Genomic DNA, 15,247 nt, shown 5'->3' with positions numbered 1-15,247 from the left:
GGTGGCTTTGACCTTCTACAGTTGATCAAAGGCTTATGGTCAAGTTCAAAGCTGGAACCCTGATCCTGAGGACCTTTTAGCAGCCAGATACCTCTGTGTCTGACCCCAGTTCCTGCACCTTTCTGAATCCCAGTCACTTGGCCTTTCAGATCCTGCTGGCCAGTGAGGCTTAATTCAGCTTTGTTAGATTCTCTGTGTAGCCTTCTGCTTCTCTGGCAGGAGCTCACTCTGGTTCCTGGCACAGCCTCCATGGAGCTCTTTTGCAGACTCCTGCAAATGGCAGTCTCTCTGTGTGTTCTCTGTTACCAGCAATAGACTGGGTCCCTTGCAGGTAGAGATCCTCAAACCCCTGGTCCTTGAATCCAAGAGGCACACACTACCAACTGACTCGCCTGTCTGTCTCTCCCTTCACCCATAGAGGAGTGTGAGCCAAGCCCGTGGGGCAGCTGGAGTCCCTGCATACACAATGGGAAGACCTGTGGCTCAGGCTGGGGCCTAGAGACCCGGGTGCGGGAGGCTGGCCCAGCCAAGCAGGAGGAGATGGCGAGTTGCCGAGTGTTATCTGAGTCAAGGAAATGTCCTATAAAGAGGCCCTGCCCAGGAGGTGAGTACTAGGCCTAAGGGCTGCAGTGGAAAAAAAACCCATGGGTGATTTCTAGTGTCCAGGGATAGAGACCACCCCCACATAGATGGCATCTGCAAGGCCACCTGAAAGACCCCTGCCTGCCAGTCCTTCCTGTGAGCTAAGCATCACCCTGTGGGGTACTTACACGGAAGGGTCCCAGATACAGGAGGAAGACTGATTGCAGTACCCAGGCCCCCCTTCCTCCCGCCCATGCCATAAGGACTTTGAAACAGCCTGTTGTTTCTAGTGGAGTTCCTGGGAAAGCCTGGGAAGTCGGGGTCTGTGGGTGCATGGCAGTGTAGTACCCATACTGTAATACAAAGGAGAAGTGATGCCAAGAAGCAGGTGCTTGACCCAGCATACAGGGATCAGTTGGAGACAGGTCCCAGGAATGCAGAGAGCCAAGGTTGCCATAGAGATTTGAGTGAAACACTCTAAAACCCTATGCACACATGTGCAGAGATCCCAGCTCTGAAGATTCAATGCTGTCAACTATGCAACAATAGAATGGGGAGCTATGCCTATACTCACCCCCACTAAATACCACAGGAACCCCTTCACTAAGGTGGGTAAGACCACAGATTTCTAATGGAGCACTAAGAACCCCAAAAGAGAGGGCTGTGAAAAAGCAATGTTAAGGACAAGAGCATGGTATATTAGCTTCTATATAGTCACTGGCTCATTTTATCTGCATGATGACTATGAAGTTTCTGTCCCACCCAGTCCCACAGCTATTTAGTTCCAAATAAACACACAGAGACTTATATTAATTATAAACTGTTTGGCCGATGGCTTGGGCTTCTTATTGGCTAGCTCTCTCTTAATTATTAACCCATTTCTGTTAATCTGTGTATCTCCACGTGTTTTGGCTTACTGGTGATGCCCAGACCTCTTGCTTCCTTGGCAGCTACATGTCATCTCCTTGACTCTGCCTACTACCTTTCTCTATCCCTTTTTGGATTTCCTGCCTGGCTAAATCCTTCCTGTCCATTGGCCAAAACCACTTTATTCATCAACCAATAAGAGAATCATATATTCACAGCGTACAGAAGGACATCCACCATCATCTATGTGTGCTTATTATCCCATCTTAGAAGATGGAGGCCCATGGAGCTTGAGTCACTTGCCCCAGGGTCAGATAGCCAGGAGTAGGTGAGCCTAGAGGCCAAACATTAATTATTGAGCAAAGAAAAATCTAAGTCATAGTCAACAGTGAAAGTCCTGGAGCCAGGACACAGGACACAGAGTTGGGACATTGAAGAGGCAAAATTTGAAGCCAGGGACTCTCCCACCACCAACACTACCCACAAAACACAGTTGGCAGTTGGGACAGAGAGTGGGCCTGGATGAATCTAGACACCCAAAACTCAAGGAAAGCCCTTTCTCGGGTGATGACAGTAGGAACTGTGGCTGCAGACACTCTGTGGCGATTGCTGTGAGTGGCATATGCTTAGTGCATGAGTTTCCAGAAGCCTGCAAGGCCTCCTCGTATATACCTCAGCCCAGTAGCCTTTTCCACTCAGCTTTTCTGAGCTCTCCTTCCAGAATCATCCTGTCACGTCATAGCACTGACACTTCTAGGGAAAAGCCCTGCTCCTTCTGCAGTTGTGTGCGGTGAGTCTCTGGAGGTCAAGGCCGTCTCTGATGTTGGAACAGGACCCAGATGCTGACTTGTGGGATGAGTAGGTGCAGGTGCATGGGTGGAGGGAAGAGAGGTGGATGGGTGGGTGGGTGGCTAGGTAGGTAGCTGTGTGAGTGAGAAGATGGATGGGTAGGTGAGAAGTTGAGTGGGTGGGTAAGTAGAGGGTTAGGTGACTGGGTCGATGGATGGTGGGTGGGCAGGTGCATGGGTTGGAGGACACAGGGTGAGAGGGTCTGTGGATGGGTAAATTAGGTAGTTCTGCGAGTGTGTGGTGTGGGGGAGGTTGCTTGTGTAACTGGGAGTTTGCATGGGTGAGCGGGAGTTTGCATGGGTGAGCGGGAGGTTGCATGGGTGAGCGGGAGGTTGCATGGGTGAGTGGGAGGTGCATGGGTGAGCGGGAGGTGCATGGGTGAGCAGGAGGTTGCATGGGTGAGCGGGAGGTTGCATGGGTGAGGGGGAGGTTGCATGGGTGAGCAGGAGGTGCATGGGTGAGCAGGAGGTTGCATGGGTGAGCGGGAGGTTGCATGGGTGAGCGGGAGGTGCATGGGTGAGCGGGAGGTTGCATGGGTGAGTGGGAGGTGCATGGGTGAGTGGGAGGTTGCATGGGTGAGTGGGAGGTGCATGGGTGAGCGGGAGGTGCATGGGTGAGCAGGAGGTTGCATGGGTGAGCGGGAGGTTGCATGGGTGAGGGGGAGGTGCATGGGTGAGCGGGAGGTGCATGGGTGAGCGGGAGGTGCATGGGTGAGCTGGAGGTACATGGGTGAGCGGGAGGTGCATGGGTGAGCGGGAGGTTGCATGGGTGAATGGGTGTGCATAGGCAGCAGGCTGGCTGGCCTAGGGGAAGGAGGAGGACAAAACTCAGTCATCCCTCCAATCCCAGCCCTCAGAGCAGACAAGAACCCCAGGTAGTACTCTTTAATGTCCCCAGATTGCATCCTCACCTGTGGCCTGCACGGTGTCTCCAGGGATTTAGGTTTGATGGGGAGACCCAAGCAGGCAGCCTGGTCTATGTGGTGACACTGAGTCTGCCCTACAAATGGAGATGCTGAGGCCCTGGCTCTTTGTGAGGGCAGTTAACCCTGGAGGAATAGTTCTTTCCCTGTCTGTGACAGGGTCTGAGGTCTCTCCCTGCCTGCTATGTGTCCTTGGAAAGCAGTGCCCTGAATGGTGTCATCAGTTCCAAGGACACACAGCTTCCCAGGAAACCACCGTGAGACAAAGAGCATATGAAAATGGCTTGGGTAGGGAGACACTTTATAAACTGGAAATTTAGGCTTGGCCTGCCTCCCAGACACACCTCAGTCTTTCCTGCTGTCACCAGAGGAGTGGCTCCAGCTGGGGTGAGTGCCCCAGGGAGCCTGCAGATCCTGGTAAAGCCCCGAAGGCAGTGTGGAACACCACAGGGAAGTGCAGACAGCACTATGACAAAGTGAGCCGAGAGGACCCTGCCAGGGGACATCCAGCTCTCCTAAAGACAGCATGCTGGGAGCTCTGCCACACCCTCTGCCATCTGGCCATGGTCACCCAGTCAGCCGCAGCCCAGATGAGCTTCTCTGAGGGGATCAGAACTGGCTCCAGAGGCTCCAGGCCATGAGCAAGTTAATCCTCTGGCCAGCCTTTGGTCACTTTGTCTGAGAAGAGACTAATCCATTGCTCACATTAGACAGACATATGCCGTATTCTTTCAGGGTTGGTGAGACACACTGCCATCTAGCTGAGACCTGGGTCAGGATTTGCAGTCAGCCCTCTGTACCATGGGAGCAGCTGAGGCCAATGTCTTTCCCTGCCTGTCAAATGGGATAGAAATGGTGGCTTTTGCTTCCATTGTGTGGATTTACTCTCCCCAGTCTTTGGGTCTCTCTGGGTCCTCCTGCCAGCACCAAGCAGCAGCTAAATCTCAGGGTCTCTGGCTGTGGGGCTGCTAGTGAGGGCAGAGCCTGACTAGAAGTAGCTGGGAACTGACAGGGATCTATGCAGAGGAGACTGTCTCCAGCAGGAAGTCTTATTAACAGTGAGGCGGGTAGTACATGTGTGGAGAGGTGTGGGGACCCCCATGAGGCCATCCTAAGTCCTGACAGGTGCTAACCCAAGTGGTCCTTGGCTGGACACAGGCTGTTACCCAGCCCCACCTCCACTCTGCGCACCCACTCCTCAAGTCAGTGTCCTCCCGACCCCTAGGAATTGCCAAGAAGGATTCTGTCCCGAATAATTTCACCTGCAGCCCCAAATTTAAAACAGGGTGACTTTGAGTCCCTCACTCAGAGCCTTCTGGGAGTACTTGGGGTTCCCTCAACTCTCAGGACCTCCCTGGACCTGTGCTCTCTTACAGAGAGAAATCCCAGGCAGAAGAGCCGGAAGGATCGACGCCATCGCAAGGACAGGAAGTTGGAGCGCAGGCCGCAGCAGCCTGGCTCACAGTGACCGCCTCCAGCTCCATCTTCTGGCCTCTCTTGGCTTGCTGCACTTCCACTGTGGTCTCCTCCCTTCTCCCCCTGCCTGGCTCTTTTGTCCGCGTCCCTCACCCTTTCTGTCTTATCGTTCTGTCTTTCCACTGCATTTTATCCGTCTCCCCTTTGCTCTCTCCCCTCACTCCCTTCTTCACTTCCTTGTTTTGTCTTTGGACCTTTCCCCCTCTCTCCATGTACCCTGTTTTTTCTTTCTGTTCTTCACTCTCCGCCCCCAACCCCATACACAGACACACATACAGAAGGAACCTAAGTCCTCCGTGTGGCTCTTTACACCTTAAAGCAAACATATTTTTTCCAGATCTGCGACCCTGTCATGACCCCACTTTTGCGGAGTTACAATTTAGGAGGAATAGGGATGGTGTAACTTGGCTAATCCTGGGAGCCCAGCTTCTAGCCAACGAGACCCTGCGACCTGAGTTGTGAGCCCTTCGCCGGGTCCAGTCAGTCCCTCAAGGCCATTTCTGCAACACTCAGCTATTGGCTCTGATGGATGAGTGAGGCCACCAGCTTCCAGGATCTCCTGAGGCCCAGACTGCACCCCTTATCCAGGATGGTGTTGTAGGAGTCACTAGGAGCCCTTTGGCTAGACAGTGGCCTCACCCACCAGCACATCCCTTTGCAAGTGCCTGCAACACACCCTCAGTGCCCCCTCTGGTCTCCCTCTCAGAGTGCCCGTGACCTTCCCCCAGTTGACAACCCATCCCACGGCCTTTGGGGACCCATGCACAGAATCAGGTAGGATTGTTATTCCTGAGGGAATAAGTCTCTCATCTCGAAGGCTATTGAAGCTAAATGGAGCTTAAAGCTGGCCCCACCCACTCTATTCACCACCCTGCTACCTGCCTACCCATCATACCCATAGAGAAACCTACAGCTGAGGGAGCAGTGGCCTTCATTCGGCACATCGCATCTGTGAAGAAGCCTGAGGATATTGGGGAAGCAGTAGGGAAAATTGTTGGATCAGCAGTTGGGATGGCTTCCCACTTTCCCACCTCCTATGTGGGCCCCCTGAGTGTTTTATTTCACAGGGATTCCCCCAATGCCAGGAAGGAGGAACACTGGGAGGAGCCTTCAGGTAGACCAAACTAATTGCCAGGTCTGTCCTTACCCCTGCCTTTGGCCTAGGAGCTGCCATCATTGCTGGGGAGGAGTCTGGGCATTAGAGCCCAAAGGTAGCTGGAGAGAGATGTAGTCCAGGCAAGAGAGATGTACCATATGACATAATGTCACCCCCTCAGGCAGTGACCCTCACACTCACCCGACACTTGCCAGGAGAGGGTCCCCAGCACCACTCCTGATCCTGTAGCTGTGTTCCTCCCTGGTGTCCCACTTGGAACACCTGGATCCACTGCTTGCCAGGCCAGGCTCTCTGCTTCTCTGTGGAGGTTCACACCCCTGAAATGCTTTCTTGCTTTGAGACCCCAGCAATTTTTTTAAAGAAAGAGAAAAAAGGAACTCATGAGGGCTTATTGGGCATCAGATAGTTTTAGAATTACCGTGCCCAGAAGTTCACAGTAGCAGAATCTAAACTTCCTGGGGCAGCTTCCACCAGAGCTCAAGGGTCATGAGGACCAACAGGACAGACAGGGTTTCTGCTGGAGTGCAGAAGGGGTCTTAAGAAAGGGTCTCAGGGGCTCTGTCATTAAAATGTTTGCCTTGTCACCATAGGACCTGAGTTTGAACCCCAGAACCCACAAGGAAAAAGCCAGGCATAATGGCTTGCCTCTGTGGTCTCACAGCCCCAGAAAGGCAGAGATGCCTGGGGCTTGTTGGCCAATCATCCTGCCCCAAGAGGCAAGCTCCCGGTCAGTAAGGAACCTTGTCTTTAAAAAGTTAGGCAGCACCTGAGGAACAACACCTGAGATTATCCTCTGGCCTTTAAACACTTGTACACAACAGGCATGCACACATGTATGTACACACACACAGAGGGGGGGGCACTTTCAGCCACAGTCAAAAAATAACATATCCTAGCAAACCCTCAGCCTCTTAAATCAGTTACAACCTTGGTCCCCACTTGTGCTCTATTCGGCTTCTGAGAAGTCCAGAGCCACCCGAAAGAGCACAGTCGGAGTCATGGCCACAACCTGGGCAACTAGAAACCTGGTGTAAGCTCAGCCTGTGAGCAGTTAGTTACCTGTGAGTCTGGGCCATGCCATCTGCCCTTTGGGGCTTCCGTTTCTCCTTTTGATCAATGAAGAGGAGACAGGACTAGACTCATCCCATCACCTGCATCTGCAAGGTCCAGCCACGTTCTGGGCTTTAAGAGGGTTTTAAAGCTTCAGATTTCGGGGTCCCACCCCAGACCCACACATTATGAACAAGCTGAGAAGCAAATGAGACAAGTGAACTTACTCTAGACTGAGTTGGGAGGAAGGGCAAGCTGAGTTTCAGAGTCTGGATTGAGGATCACAGCTCCAGCTCTGACCCCACAGCGCAAAGGTCTGAGTCTGTGCATACATGGGGGACACAGATATGTTCTCGCTGACGTTATCAAACCCTAGGCCACTGGAGGCTCTAAATTCTATAGCTGTTAGAGGACAAAAGTGGGGGTCAAAGTGCAATTATCTAGCCATGTTCTTTCCCCGGTGAGGTGGGGAACCTGATATTCTACCCTTGACTGATTGCTCTGGGTATTTTTAAAATATTTTTAATGTTTTCAGGTTTAACTAATTCTCCCAGAGCCTCCACTGTAACCTAGGGCTTCAGGCATCCATCATCCACCTTCTATGCTTTTGTGGTCCATCTTCTGCACCTTCCTGGTAAGGGAACCTGCACACCATTAAGAGCCCATCATCTGAACGCTTCTGGCAGGCAAAGCTGGGAAAGTTCAGAAATGCTCCGTTTCTGGAGTCATGGAGAAGGCCAATGAGGCTGTTTGGCCCCTCAATGATGTTCTAGAAGCAGAGAGAAACACTTTGCCGCTCCTGCCCCATTCCTGCTGGCCTGTACCAGGCCTGATTTGCCACCTACTCTGTCCCCACCCCCACCAGACCGTTCACCATGGGCTGCCTGTTATTCCCACATACAGCCACTAGAGGGTGTGACTCAATCAGGAACTGCCAGCCTGTTTGCTGCCCACTCTGAATTTGGGGGCATATTGCTGTCCTGGAGGACAGGGAGAGAACTGAACAGTGACTTCAGTGGAATGGTCTTCACAGAAGCACACGATGTCTAGACTCCAGACCCAGGTCCCAGGCCACTCCAAGGCCAGAAAAGAAACATGACGCCAACATCCAGGAGAGCTGCAGTGACTGACTTCGGCAGACGCCAGCCCCAGGCGACATGAACATCCCAACTAGTTTAAAGAAAATTTCATTCATCCCATGGACCCTTCTGACTTGAAAATGTGCATTCTAACAATAAAAATGAAAGTGATGGTGGTGATGGTGTTGCGTGTTAGTTTGGCGCCTGGCGTGTAGTGGAGGTGCTAAGAGCCGTATCACTGTGTTTCAGTTCTTTTGAGTCTTCCCTTCGAAAGAGACCATAGTAACTCACATTTTTCTGTCTCTCTCCTCCATACCTGAATTTTCACACCCTTTATCTCCTGCATGTACACACAACCCGTCAGCCAGCTTACAGAAGAGAGAGACTCATCCAGATCCATCAGCCCCATCCACTCAGTACAAAATGCATAAGATGCCTACTGTGTGCTTCACACTGTAGAATACCAGTAATAAAGACCTGGGCCTTTTCCCCCTGTATGCTTGGTCAACTCCAATCGTGTGAAAGGCCTTTTGCAAAGGAGATGTTCTAGGAGAAGGGTCAAAACATCCATCCACAGCCCATTGGTCAGAGATCTCTCCAAGACCAGGGAGCAAAAGGCATGAGGGAGGATTGTGGAGTCACTTTATACAAAGGGTCCAAAGACCTGACCCCATACCAACTTCCGGCCTCAGGAGCATCCGGGTCTTGGACCACAGGCCCAACTGTGAAGCTGCTCTTCCTGTCCCGGGCCTCCATCACTCAGCCTACCCCACAGCCCTTCTTAAGGCAGAGCAGACACACACCCTGGTGTGCCGTGGGAGCAGACAGTTGGACAGTGGCTCCTCCAGGCCGATGGTTCCAGCCCCCAGCTAGGAGTCTCCCCAGTGAGGCTGCCCTCCTGTCCTGCCTGGGCTCCTGGCCCTCAGAACCCATGAGCATGACGAAATGGCAGTTGTTTTCTGTTTCTGGAGTGGGAGAGAGCTGTTTCCTAGGAGTACGCAGCTGGATCGGACTCATCTTGACATCTGTCCCCCAAGGCAGACGTGAGATGTGTTAGAACTGAGGACAAAGTCACAGATGCCACCTGCATCCCTGCCTAGCTATGAGCCACAGGTGAGAACACACAGTCTCTGTGCCTCAGTCTTTGCATCTGTGAAAGGGGATAAGAGTGGTCTCCATGGTGTCAGTGTGAGGCTTCAGCAAGGCAGTGTGTAAGAAAGGGGTTAGAGATGTAAGTGCCTAGGAGTGGCCTTCTCATTACATACTCATTCAACAGACATTTACTAAGCACGCTGTTGGAGCAAGAAACGAGGTCAGCCATTTAACATGGAGCACTAAATTAGTCCTCCCCAGAGCTCTCTTAAACAAGGAATCCAGCACTTAGAAAGTAACCAATAGAGTGGGAACATGGAAACAAAAACAGCCCTGAAGCAGTCACGTCACACTGAGCAGGACAGGCATCCTCATCCCCAGCTCATGGAGCACCTATGGGAGCAGATCCATGGCCATCCTCATCCCAAGCTCATGGAGCACCTATGGGAGCAGATCCACAGCCACCCTCATCCCCAGCTCATGGAGCACCTATGGGAGCAGATCCATGGCCCTTCCTGCCACTTGTTTTGTTCCTCAAGGATGAGGAACAGCGTAAGAGAGCAGAGCAGATCCTCCCACAGGAAATCCAAACCATGACAGTATATCATAAAGATACCACTTTCCAAAGAGGCAGAAAGGTGACTACACAGGTCTCTGCTCTCCTAGCCTTCCTCAAAGGAGTGAGACTTGGCCCAGCTGCTGTAGAAGGCAGCTGACAGTGTCCACTAAAATGGCCAGGCGCATGCCTTCTGATCCCCCCACACACAACCATTGCCTTGCTTCCCCTTTCACTTACTCTGGCCCACAAGTGAAATGTCAAGAGTTCCAGGTCCACGGCTGCTCCCTCCAATCCCACACAAGAAAACCAGAAATATCTAGAACTAGAGGAGGGCTGTGTAAGGCACACTCTCCGTGGACACCACATGGCATAAAGGCACTCTGAAGGGCCTTGTGATGGACGACACGGCTAAGTGGTACACTCCTAAGAGAAAAAGCAAGTCTCACCACAGAGTGCAGGGTGAGACGGTGGAGAGGAGAAGACAGCCTTTCCTCTGCAGGGTGGGTGTGTGCCAACCCTGGTGAAAGAAGACAGTAGAATTCAGTGCCCTGATGGCTGGAGCTGGAGGGAGGCAGAAAGGGGCTGAGTTCACTTTTGTGCCTTTTGAATTTAAGCCATTTGACCATAACATTAGGTCAAAAAATATCACAAAAACTGGTCTTAAGATGTCCTTAAAAGGATTCCAAAAGGGAACCTTCTAGACAGGGTTTAGAACTTAAAAGAGGGATGCACCTCCTCCGCCCCACCCCCCAGTGTGAAGCTCCAACTGCTTGTCAGAGACTGAGGGTCCAGCCTTGAAGGCTGCACCACCCACTGCTTCCCAGAAAGCCTGCTTCTGTCCACACAGGCCGTGTCCACTCCTCCAGCTCCAAGCAGGCTCTGGGTGTAGTGCTTCAAAGACATGGTCCAGATGCCCAGACTTGGCAGGACTGTGTCTCCACTCCCTGGGTTCCTCTGTCCTCCCTGAAGTGGAGCCACGGTGTGCCAGCAAGTCACAGGGCATGTCTCCAGCACCGCGTCTGGCTGGCTGCTTGACTGTGAGCAAGTACCTCATCCTGGGTGCCTTCCCAGGATGGTGGTGGAATCAATTCACTGAGGTGTGAACACCAGGAATTCAGTGAGGCTCCAGGAGGTAGGTGGCTCCTTCCATCATCACTCCTTTTATCTCCTCACCAACCCCTGAATGAAATCGTGCATCCTCATCCTCATAGACTGCACTCCTTCAAGGAGACTTACCTGGTCCAGCTTGCTTTCCTCCAGCAGCTCCCATTTCTACCCTTGGCTTGTCCTATACCTGTCTAGGTCGCCAGGGGGCAGTAGTGCCCGGAAAGCTGGGAAAGGAAACCTTAAGGCTGAATTGGGTTCAGAGAGGGGCCAGGAGAGCTCCACCAATGGTCACCCATTTCTCCACCAGCACCCCACCCCGCATCACAGTCCATCATTAAGGGAAGTCAGGGCAGGAACTCAAGCCGTAACTTGGAGGGACTGAAAGGGAGACCCTGAGGAACACTGCTCCTTGGCTGACTTCCTCCGGTACACCCCAGGCCCACCTGTCTAGGGATGGCGACGCACACGGTGGGCTGGGCCCTCCCATGTCAATCATGGATCAAAGTCATGCCCCAGCGGACGCCCACGGGCTAATCTGATTGTGGCAATTCCTCAGTTGAGGCTCCTCTTCCCAGGTGATTCTGCTTTGTGTCAAGTTTATCTCTCGCGTGAGGAATCTTGGTAAATAGGCTCACACCCCCATGAAAGCAGGACATAAAAACAGAGATGAAACTATGAGAGGAAGGATAGACGGTAATGGGATAGATGTGTTGTGGAAGAAGAAGGAGGCAGAGAGACGAGAAAAGAGGAGAAGGAAGGAGATGGGGGAGGGACCTAAGGACAAAGTGCAATGATGGGCACCTTTGAGAATGCCCATAGTGGAATCCCCTCCGTTCTTGTTGTTGTGTTTTGGTGTTTGTTTTGTTCAGTCAGGGTCTTTCTATGTAGCCTTGGCTGACCTGGAACTCAGTCTGTAGCCCAGGCTGGTCTCGAACTCACAGAGATCCACCTGCCTCTGCCTCCTGAGTTCTGGGATTAAAGACGAGTGCTACCACACCCGACTTAGACCTCTTCCTCTGTATGCTAGTCTTCAATCATAATAACAACAACAACAATAATAATAATCACAGCCAAGGTGAAGAAAAACTGGGGAAGACAGGAAGCTGGGAGGGATGGGGAAGGGAGGGGAGTCAGAGGGAAGGAGGGACGCTGTGGAGCCACCAGGTCACTGGTCATCTGAACACAGCCTCTGTGCTTGGCAGTCTCCTCCTCAGACAGCCCATTACAGGAGAACCATTTCACAGATGAGCAAACAGCACTTTGAAATTCCTGGTGTAACCATTCCTCATGGGTTCTGAGCAGCACTGAGCAAGCATCTGGACACAGACGGTGGAAGAAGAAAATTCACTCCCACAAGCTGTCTTCTGAACTCCACATGTGTGCCATTATACATGTGTACACGTGTACACACACACAACACAAATTTTTAAAAATGTAATTTAAATTTTTCGAAATTTCTTTATTTTTAATTACAGCTATTTAATTTGAATTTCTCTATTGGCTGATTTTGAGAATCTTCTCATGCACTTGCTCATTATCAACACCCATTAGCACCTGTGACAGTGAATCTTGATTGTCAACTTGATTGGCTTGAGGCCGGCCTGGAAGATTAGTATAACACATCTCTCCTGCCCATCAGGGCATTTCCAGGGAAGATAAAGCGGGGGGGGGGGGTTACCACCTCCAGTAGGAGCAGCATCACTCTGTATGCTGGGGCCAGGTGGAACAAAAGAAGAAAGGAGAGGTCACTGGTGCAGGCTCTCTCTCTCTCTCTCTCTCTCTTCTCTCTCTCTCTCTCTCTCTCTCTCTCTTTCTCTCTCTCCTTCCCTCTCTCCTTCTCTCTGTCCCTCCCTCCCTCCTCCCATCCCTCTCTCTCCCCCCTCTTCCTTCCTTCCTCTCTTTCCTGCTCCTTCCATCCTAGTTACAATGATGTGAACGTCTCTGCTTCCCCACTACAACACACCACAACCATGAGCAAAGTGACTTTCCTCCTTTCTGTTGTTTCTCTTGTGGGTATCCACCGAGAAGACGACTCAGGTTTAAACCAATAGAGAGTTTTTATTAGCCAGCAAGTGACCACACTGGGTGGTTGGGATCCCAGTGTAGCCCTGAGCCTTTCTCGGGCTTTTAAACACAAAAACCATGTTCTGGGCTGACACACTTCAGTTAACAAGAACAGCTATTCAGAAAAAAGCAAGGTTAGTACATTTAGAGACTTTCCCAGAACTACAGACTTTGATGGATTAAGTCTTTGTTTTCATTCTGGCAGGTGGTGGTGTCTATGTGCTGAGTTTTATAGCATATAGTTTTACAGCATAAATGGTGCTTCCATCATGGAGGCAGTTGTGCTAAGGTCTGGGAACTATTATATTTCTGTCCGGTATTTTGTCACACAGACAAGAAAACTAACCGATAATTGGTATCAGGGTTAATGCTGTAACTAAGTCTCACCACGTGGTTCTTGAGTCTTTGGACTTGGTTTGTAGAAGAGTTAGGAAATTGGATACGCAGGCTAGAGAAAGTCTAGGATGTGCTTCATAGAACTCCATGGGCAGTTCTATGGGCACTCAATAGGCCAGAATGCCAACAGGAATGGAGGCAGGGACTCAACTGGTAATTACATCAAAGGCTATTGATGCTACATTCTCGTAAAGACCTTGCCAGAATTTTGCTCATGTCCTGAGACTGTGGGACAATGGAGCTAAATATGGCAGAGGATATTTTTTAAAAGATTTTATTTGTTATGTACGCGACATTCTGCTTCCATGTATATCTGCACACCAGAAGAGGGCACCAGGTCTCATAACGGATGGTTGTGAGCCACCATGTGGTTGCTAGGAATTGAACTCAGGACCTCTGGAAGAGCAGTCAGTGCTCTTAACCTCTGAGCCATCTCCCCAGCCCCCTGCCTCCCAGACACCATGAAGTAAGGATCACACACACACTCCTGCTGCCACGATGTTCCAAAAAGACACACGGAGCTGAGCAACCATGAACTGAAGCCTCTGAAACAAGGAGCCAAAAGAAAAAGAAAAAAAAAACCCCAAACAAACAAAACTGCCTTCCTTAAGTTGTGCTCTCAGGGGCCTTATTGCAATGATAAAGATGTCTTATGAATACAGTGTCTTGGGTCTAGAGAGCTGGCTCCACGTTTAAGTATACTCGCTCCTCTTGCAGAGGACCAGGTTCTACTCCCAGCACTCAAACGATGGTCATTTTAGTTTCAGGAGATCCCTCACTCTTTGCTGACTTCCACAGTCACTAGCCATGCATGTGGAATACCACCATACATACAGGTAATAAATAAATATTTTTTAAAAATAAATATAGTATCTTTCAAAATGTTTTATCCTTCTTATTGGATTGTTTTCTTCTTATTGAGTTGTGAAAACTTTCTCTCCTTTGTTTCTCTGCATAGACAAGATCAAATATAGAAATAGAGATTCATAAATGAACAGACAGACAGCTAATAGATATCCTGTAGATGCAAACATCTTACCAAGTATTGGTTTTGTCTGCATCTTGTAATCTCTTGTTTATCTTTTCATTTTCTCAACAGGGTCCATGCTGTCAGAACAGAACTTTTACATGTTGTTGTTGTTGGGATTTTGTTGCTGTTTTGGGTTGGGATGGGTTGTTTTTGCTTAGCACAGGCCTTCATATTTTCCAGGATGGCCTTGAACTTGCTATCCAGCTGAGGATAGCCTTGAACTTGCTATCTAGCTGAGGATGGCCTTGAACTTGCTATCTAGCTGAGGATGGCCTTGAACTTGCTATCTAGCTGAGGATGACCTTGAACTTGCTATCTAGCTGAGGATGGCCTTGAACTCCTAACCCTCCTGCTTCCACCTCCTGACTGCTGAGATGATAGTTAAATGCCACCAGGACAGGCTTCAAGCCTTTACATTTTAAGTCAAAAATCTCCAGTTTTTATCGTTCACAGTTTTTCTGTCTTACCTAAAAATTCTTTGTTTCACCCAAAGTCACAGTGATTTTTTTCCTGGGGTTTTTGTCCAGAAATTTTATGGGTTTAGGTTTTCAATTTAGATGTTGGCTCTCTTCTTCAAGGTATTTAAGTACATGAGGTGAGGTGGTGGTGAACTTGTCTTCATTCCTTTACATTTGTTTCTTAATTCGTGTGTGTGCATGTGTGCATGAGTGAGTATACATGAGTGTGTTTAATAATGATTGTGAATGAGTGCGTGTGTGCATGAGTGTGTGCAAGCATGAGTATGTGTATTCACGAGTGTGTGTGAGTGTGCATGTGTGTACATAAGTGTTTGTGATGACTGTGTGTGCAAGAGTGTGCAAGCATGAGTATGTATATTCATGAGTGTGTGTGCATGTGTGTACATAAGTGTGCTTGTGATGACTGTGTGTGCAAGAGTGTGTGCAAGCATGAGTATGTGTATTCATGAGTGTGTGTGAGTGTGCATGTGTGTACATAAGTGTGTTTGTGATGACTGTGTGTGCAAGAGTGTGTTGCATGGGTGTATATTTTCGAGTGTGTATGTGTGTAAGTGTATGGTATGTACATGAGTGTGTGT

General features: G+C 50.2%; 1 protein-coding gene across 1 annotated transcript in view; it reads left to right on the top strand.

Annotated features, from left to right (window-relative positions):
• Rspo4 (R-spondin 4) overlaps positions 1–4,688 on the top strand; it is a 37,019-nt gene extending 32,331 nt beyond the window's left edge. The window contains exons 4-5 of the mRNA XM_027421530.2: positions 419–604; positions 4,597–4,688. Of these exons, the coding sequence (XP_027277331.2) occupies positions 419–604; positions 4,597–4,688 (278 nt within the window). The remainder of the gene's footprint in view (positions 1–418; positions 605–4,596) is intronic.
• Positions 4,689–15,247: the final 10,559 nt, after the last annotated feature.

This window comes from Cricetulus griseus, chromosome 6 (assembly GCF_003668045.3).
Source record: "Cricetulus griseus strain 17A/GY chromosome 6, alternate assembly CriGri-PICRH-1.0, whole genome shotgun sequence".
In the NCBI taxonomy this organism is placed as follows: Eukaryota; Metazoa; Chordata; class Mammalia; order Rodentia; family Cricetidae; genus Cricetulus; species Cricetulus griseus.
Note: the sequence above shows the minus strand (reverse complement) of the source record. Positions and strands in the feature narration are given on the sequence as shown.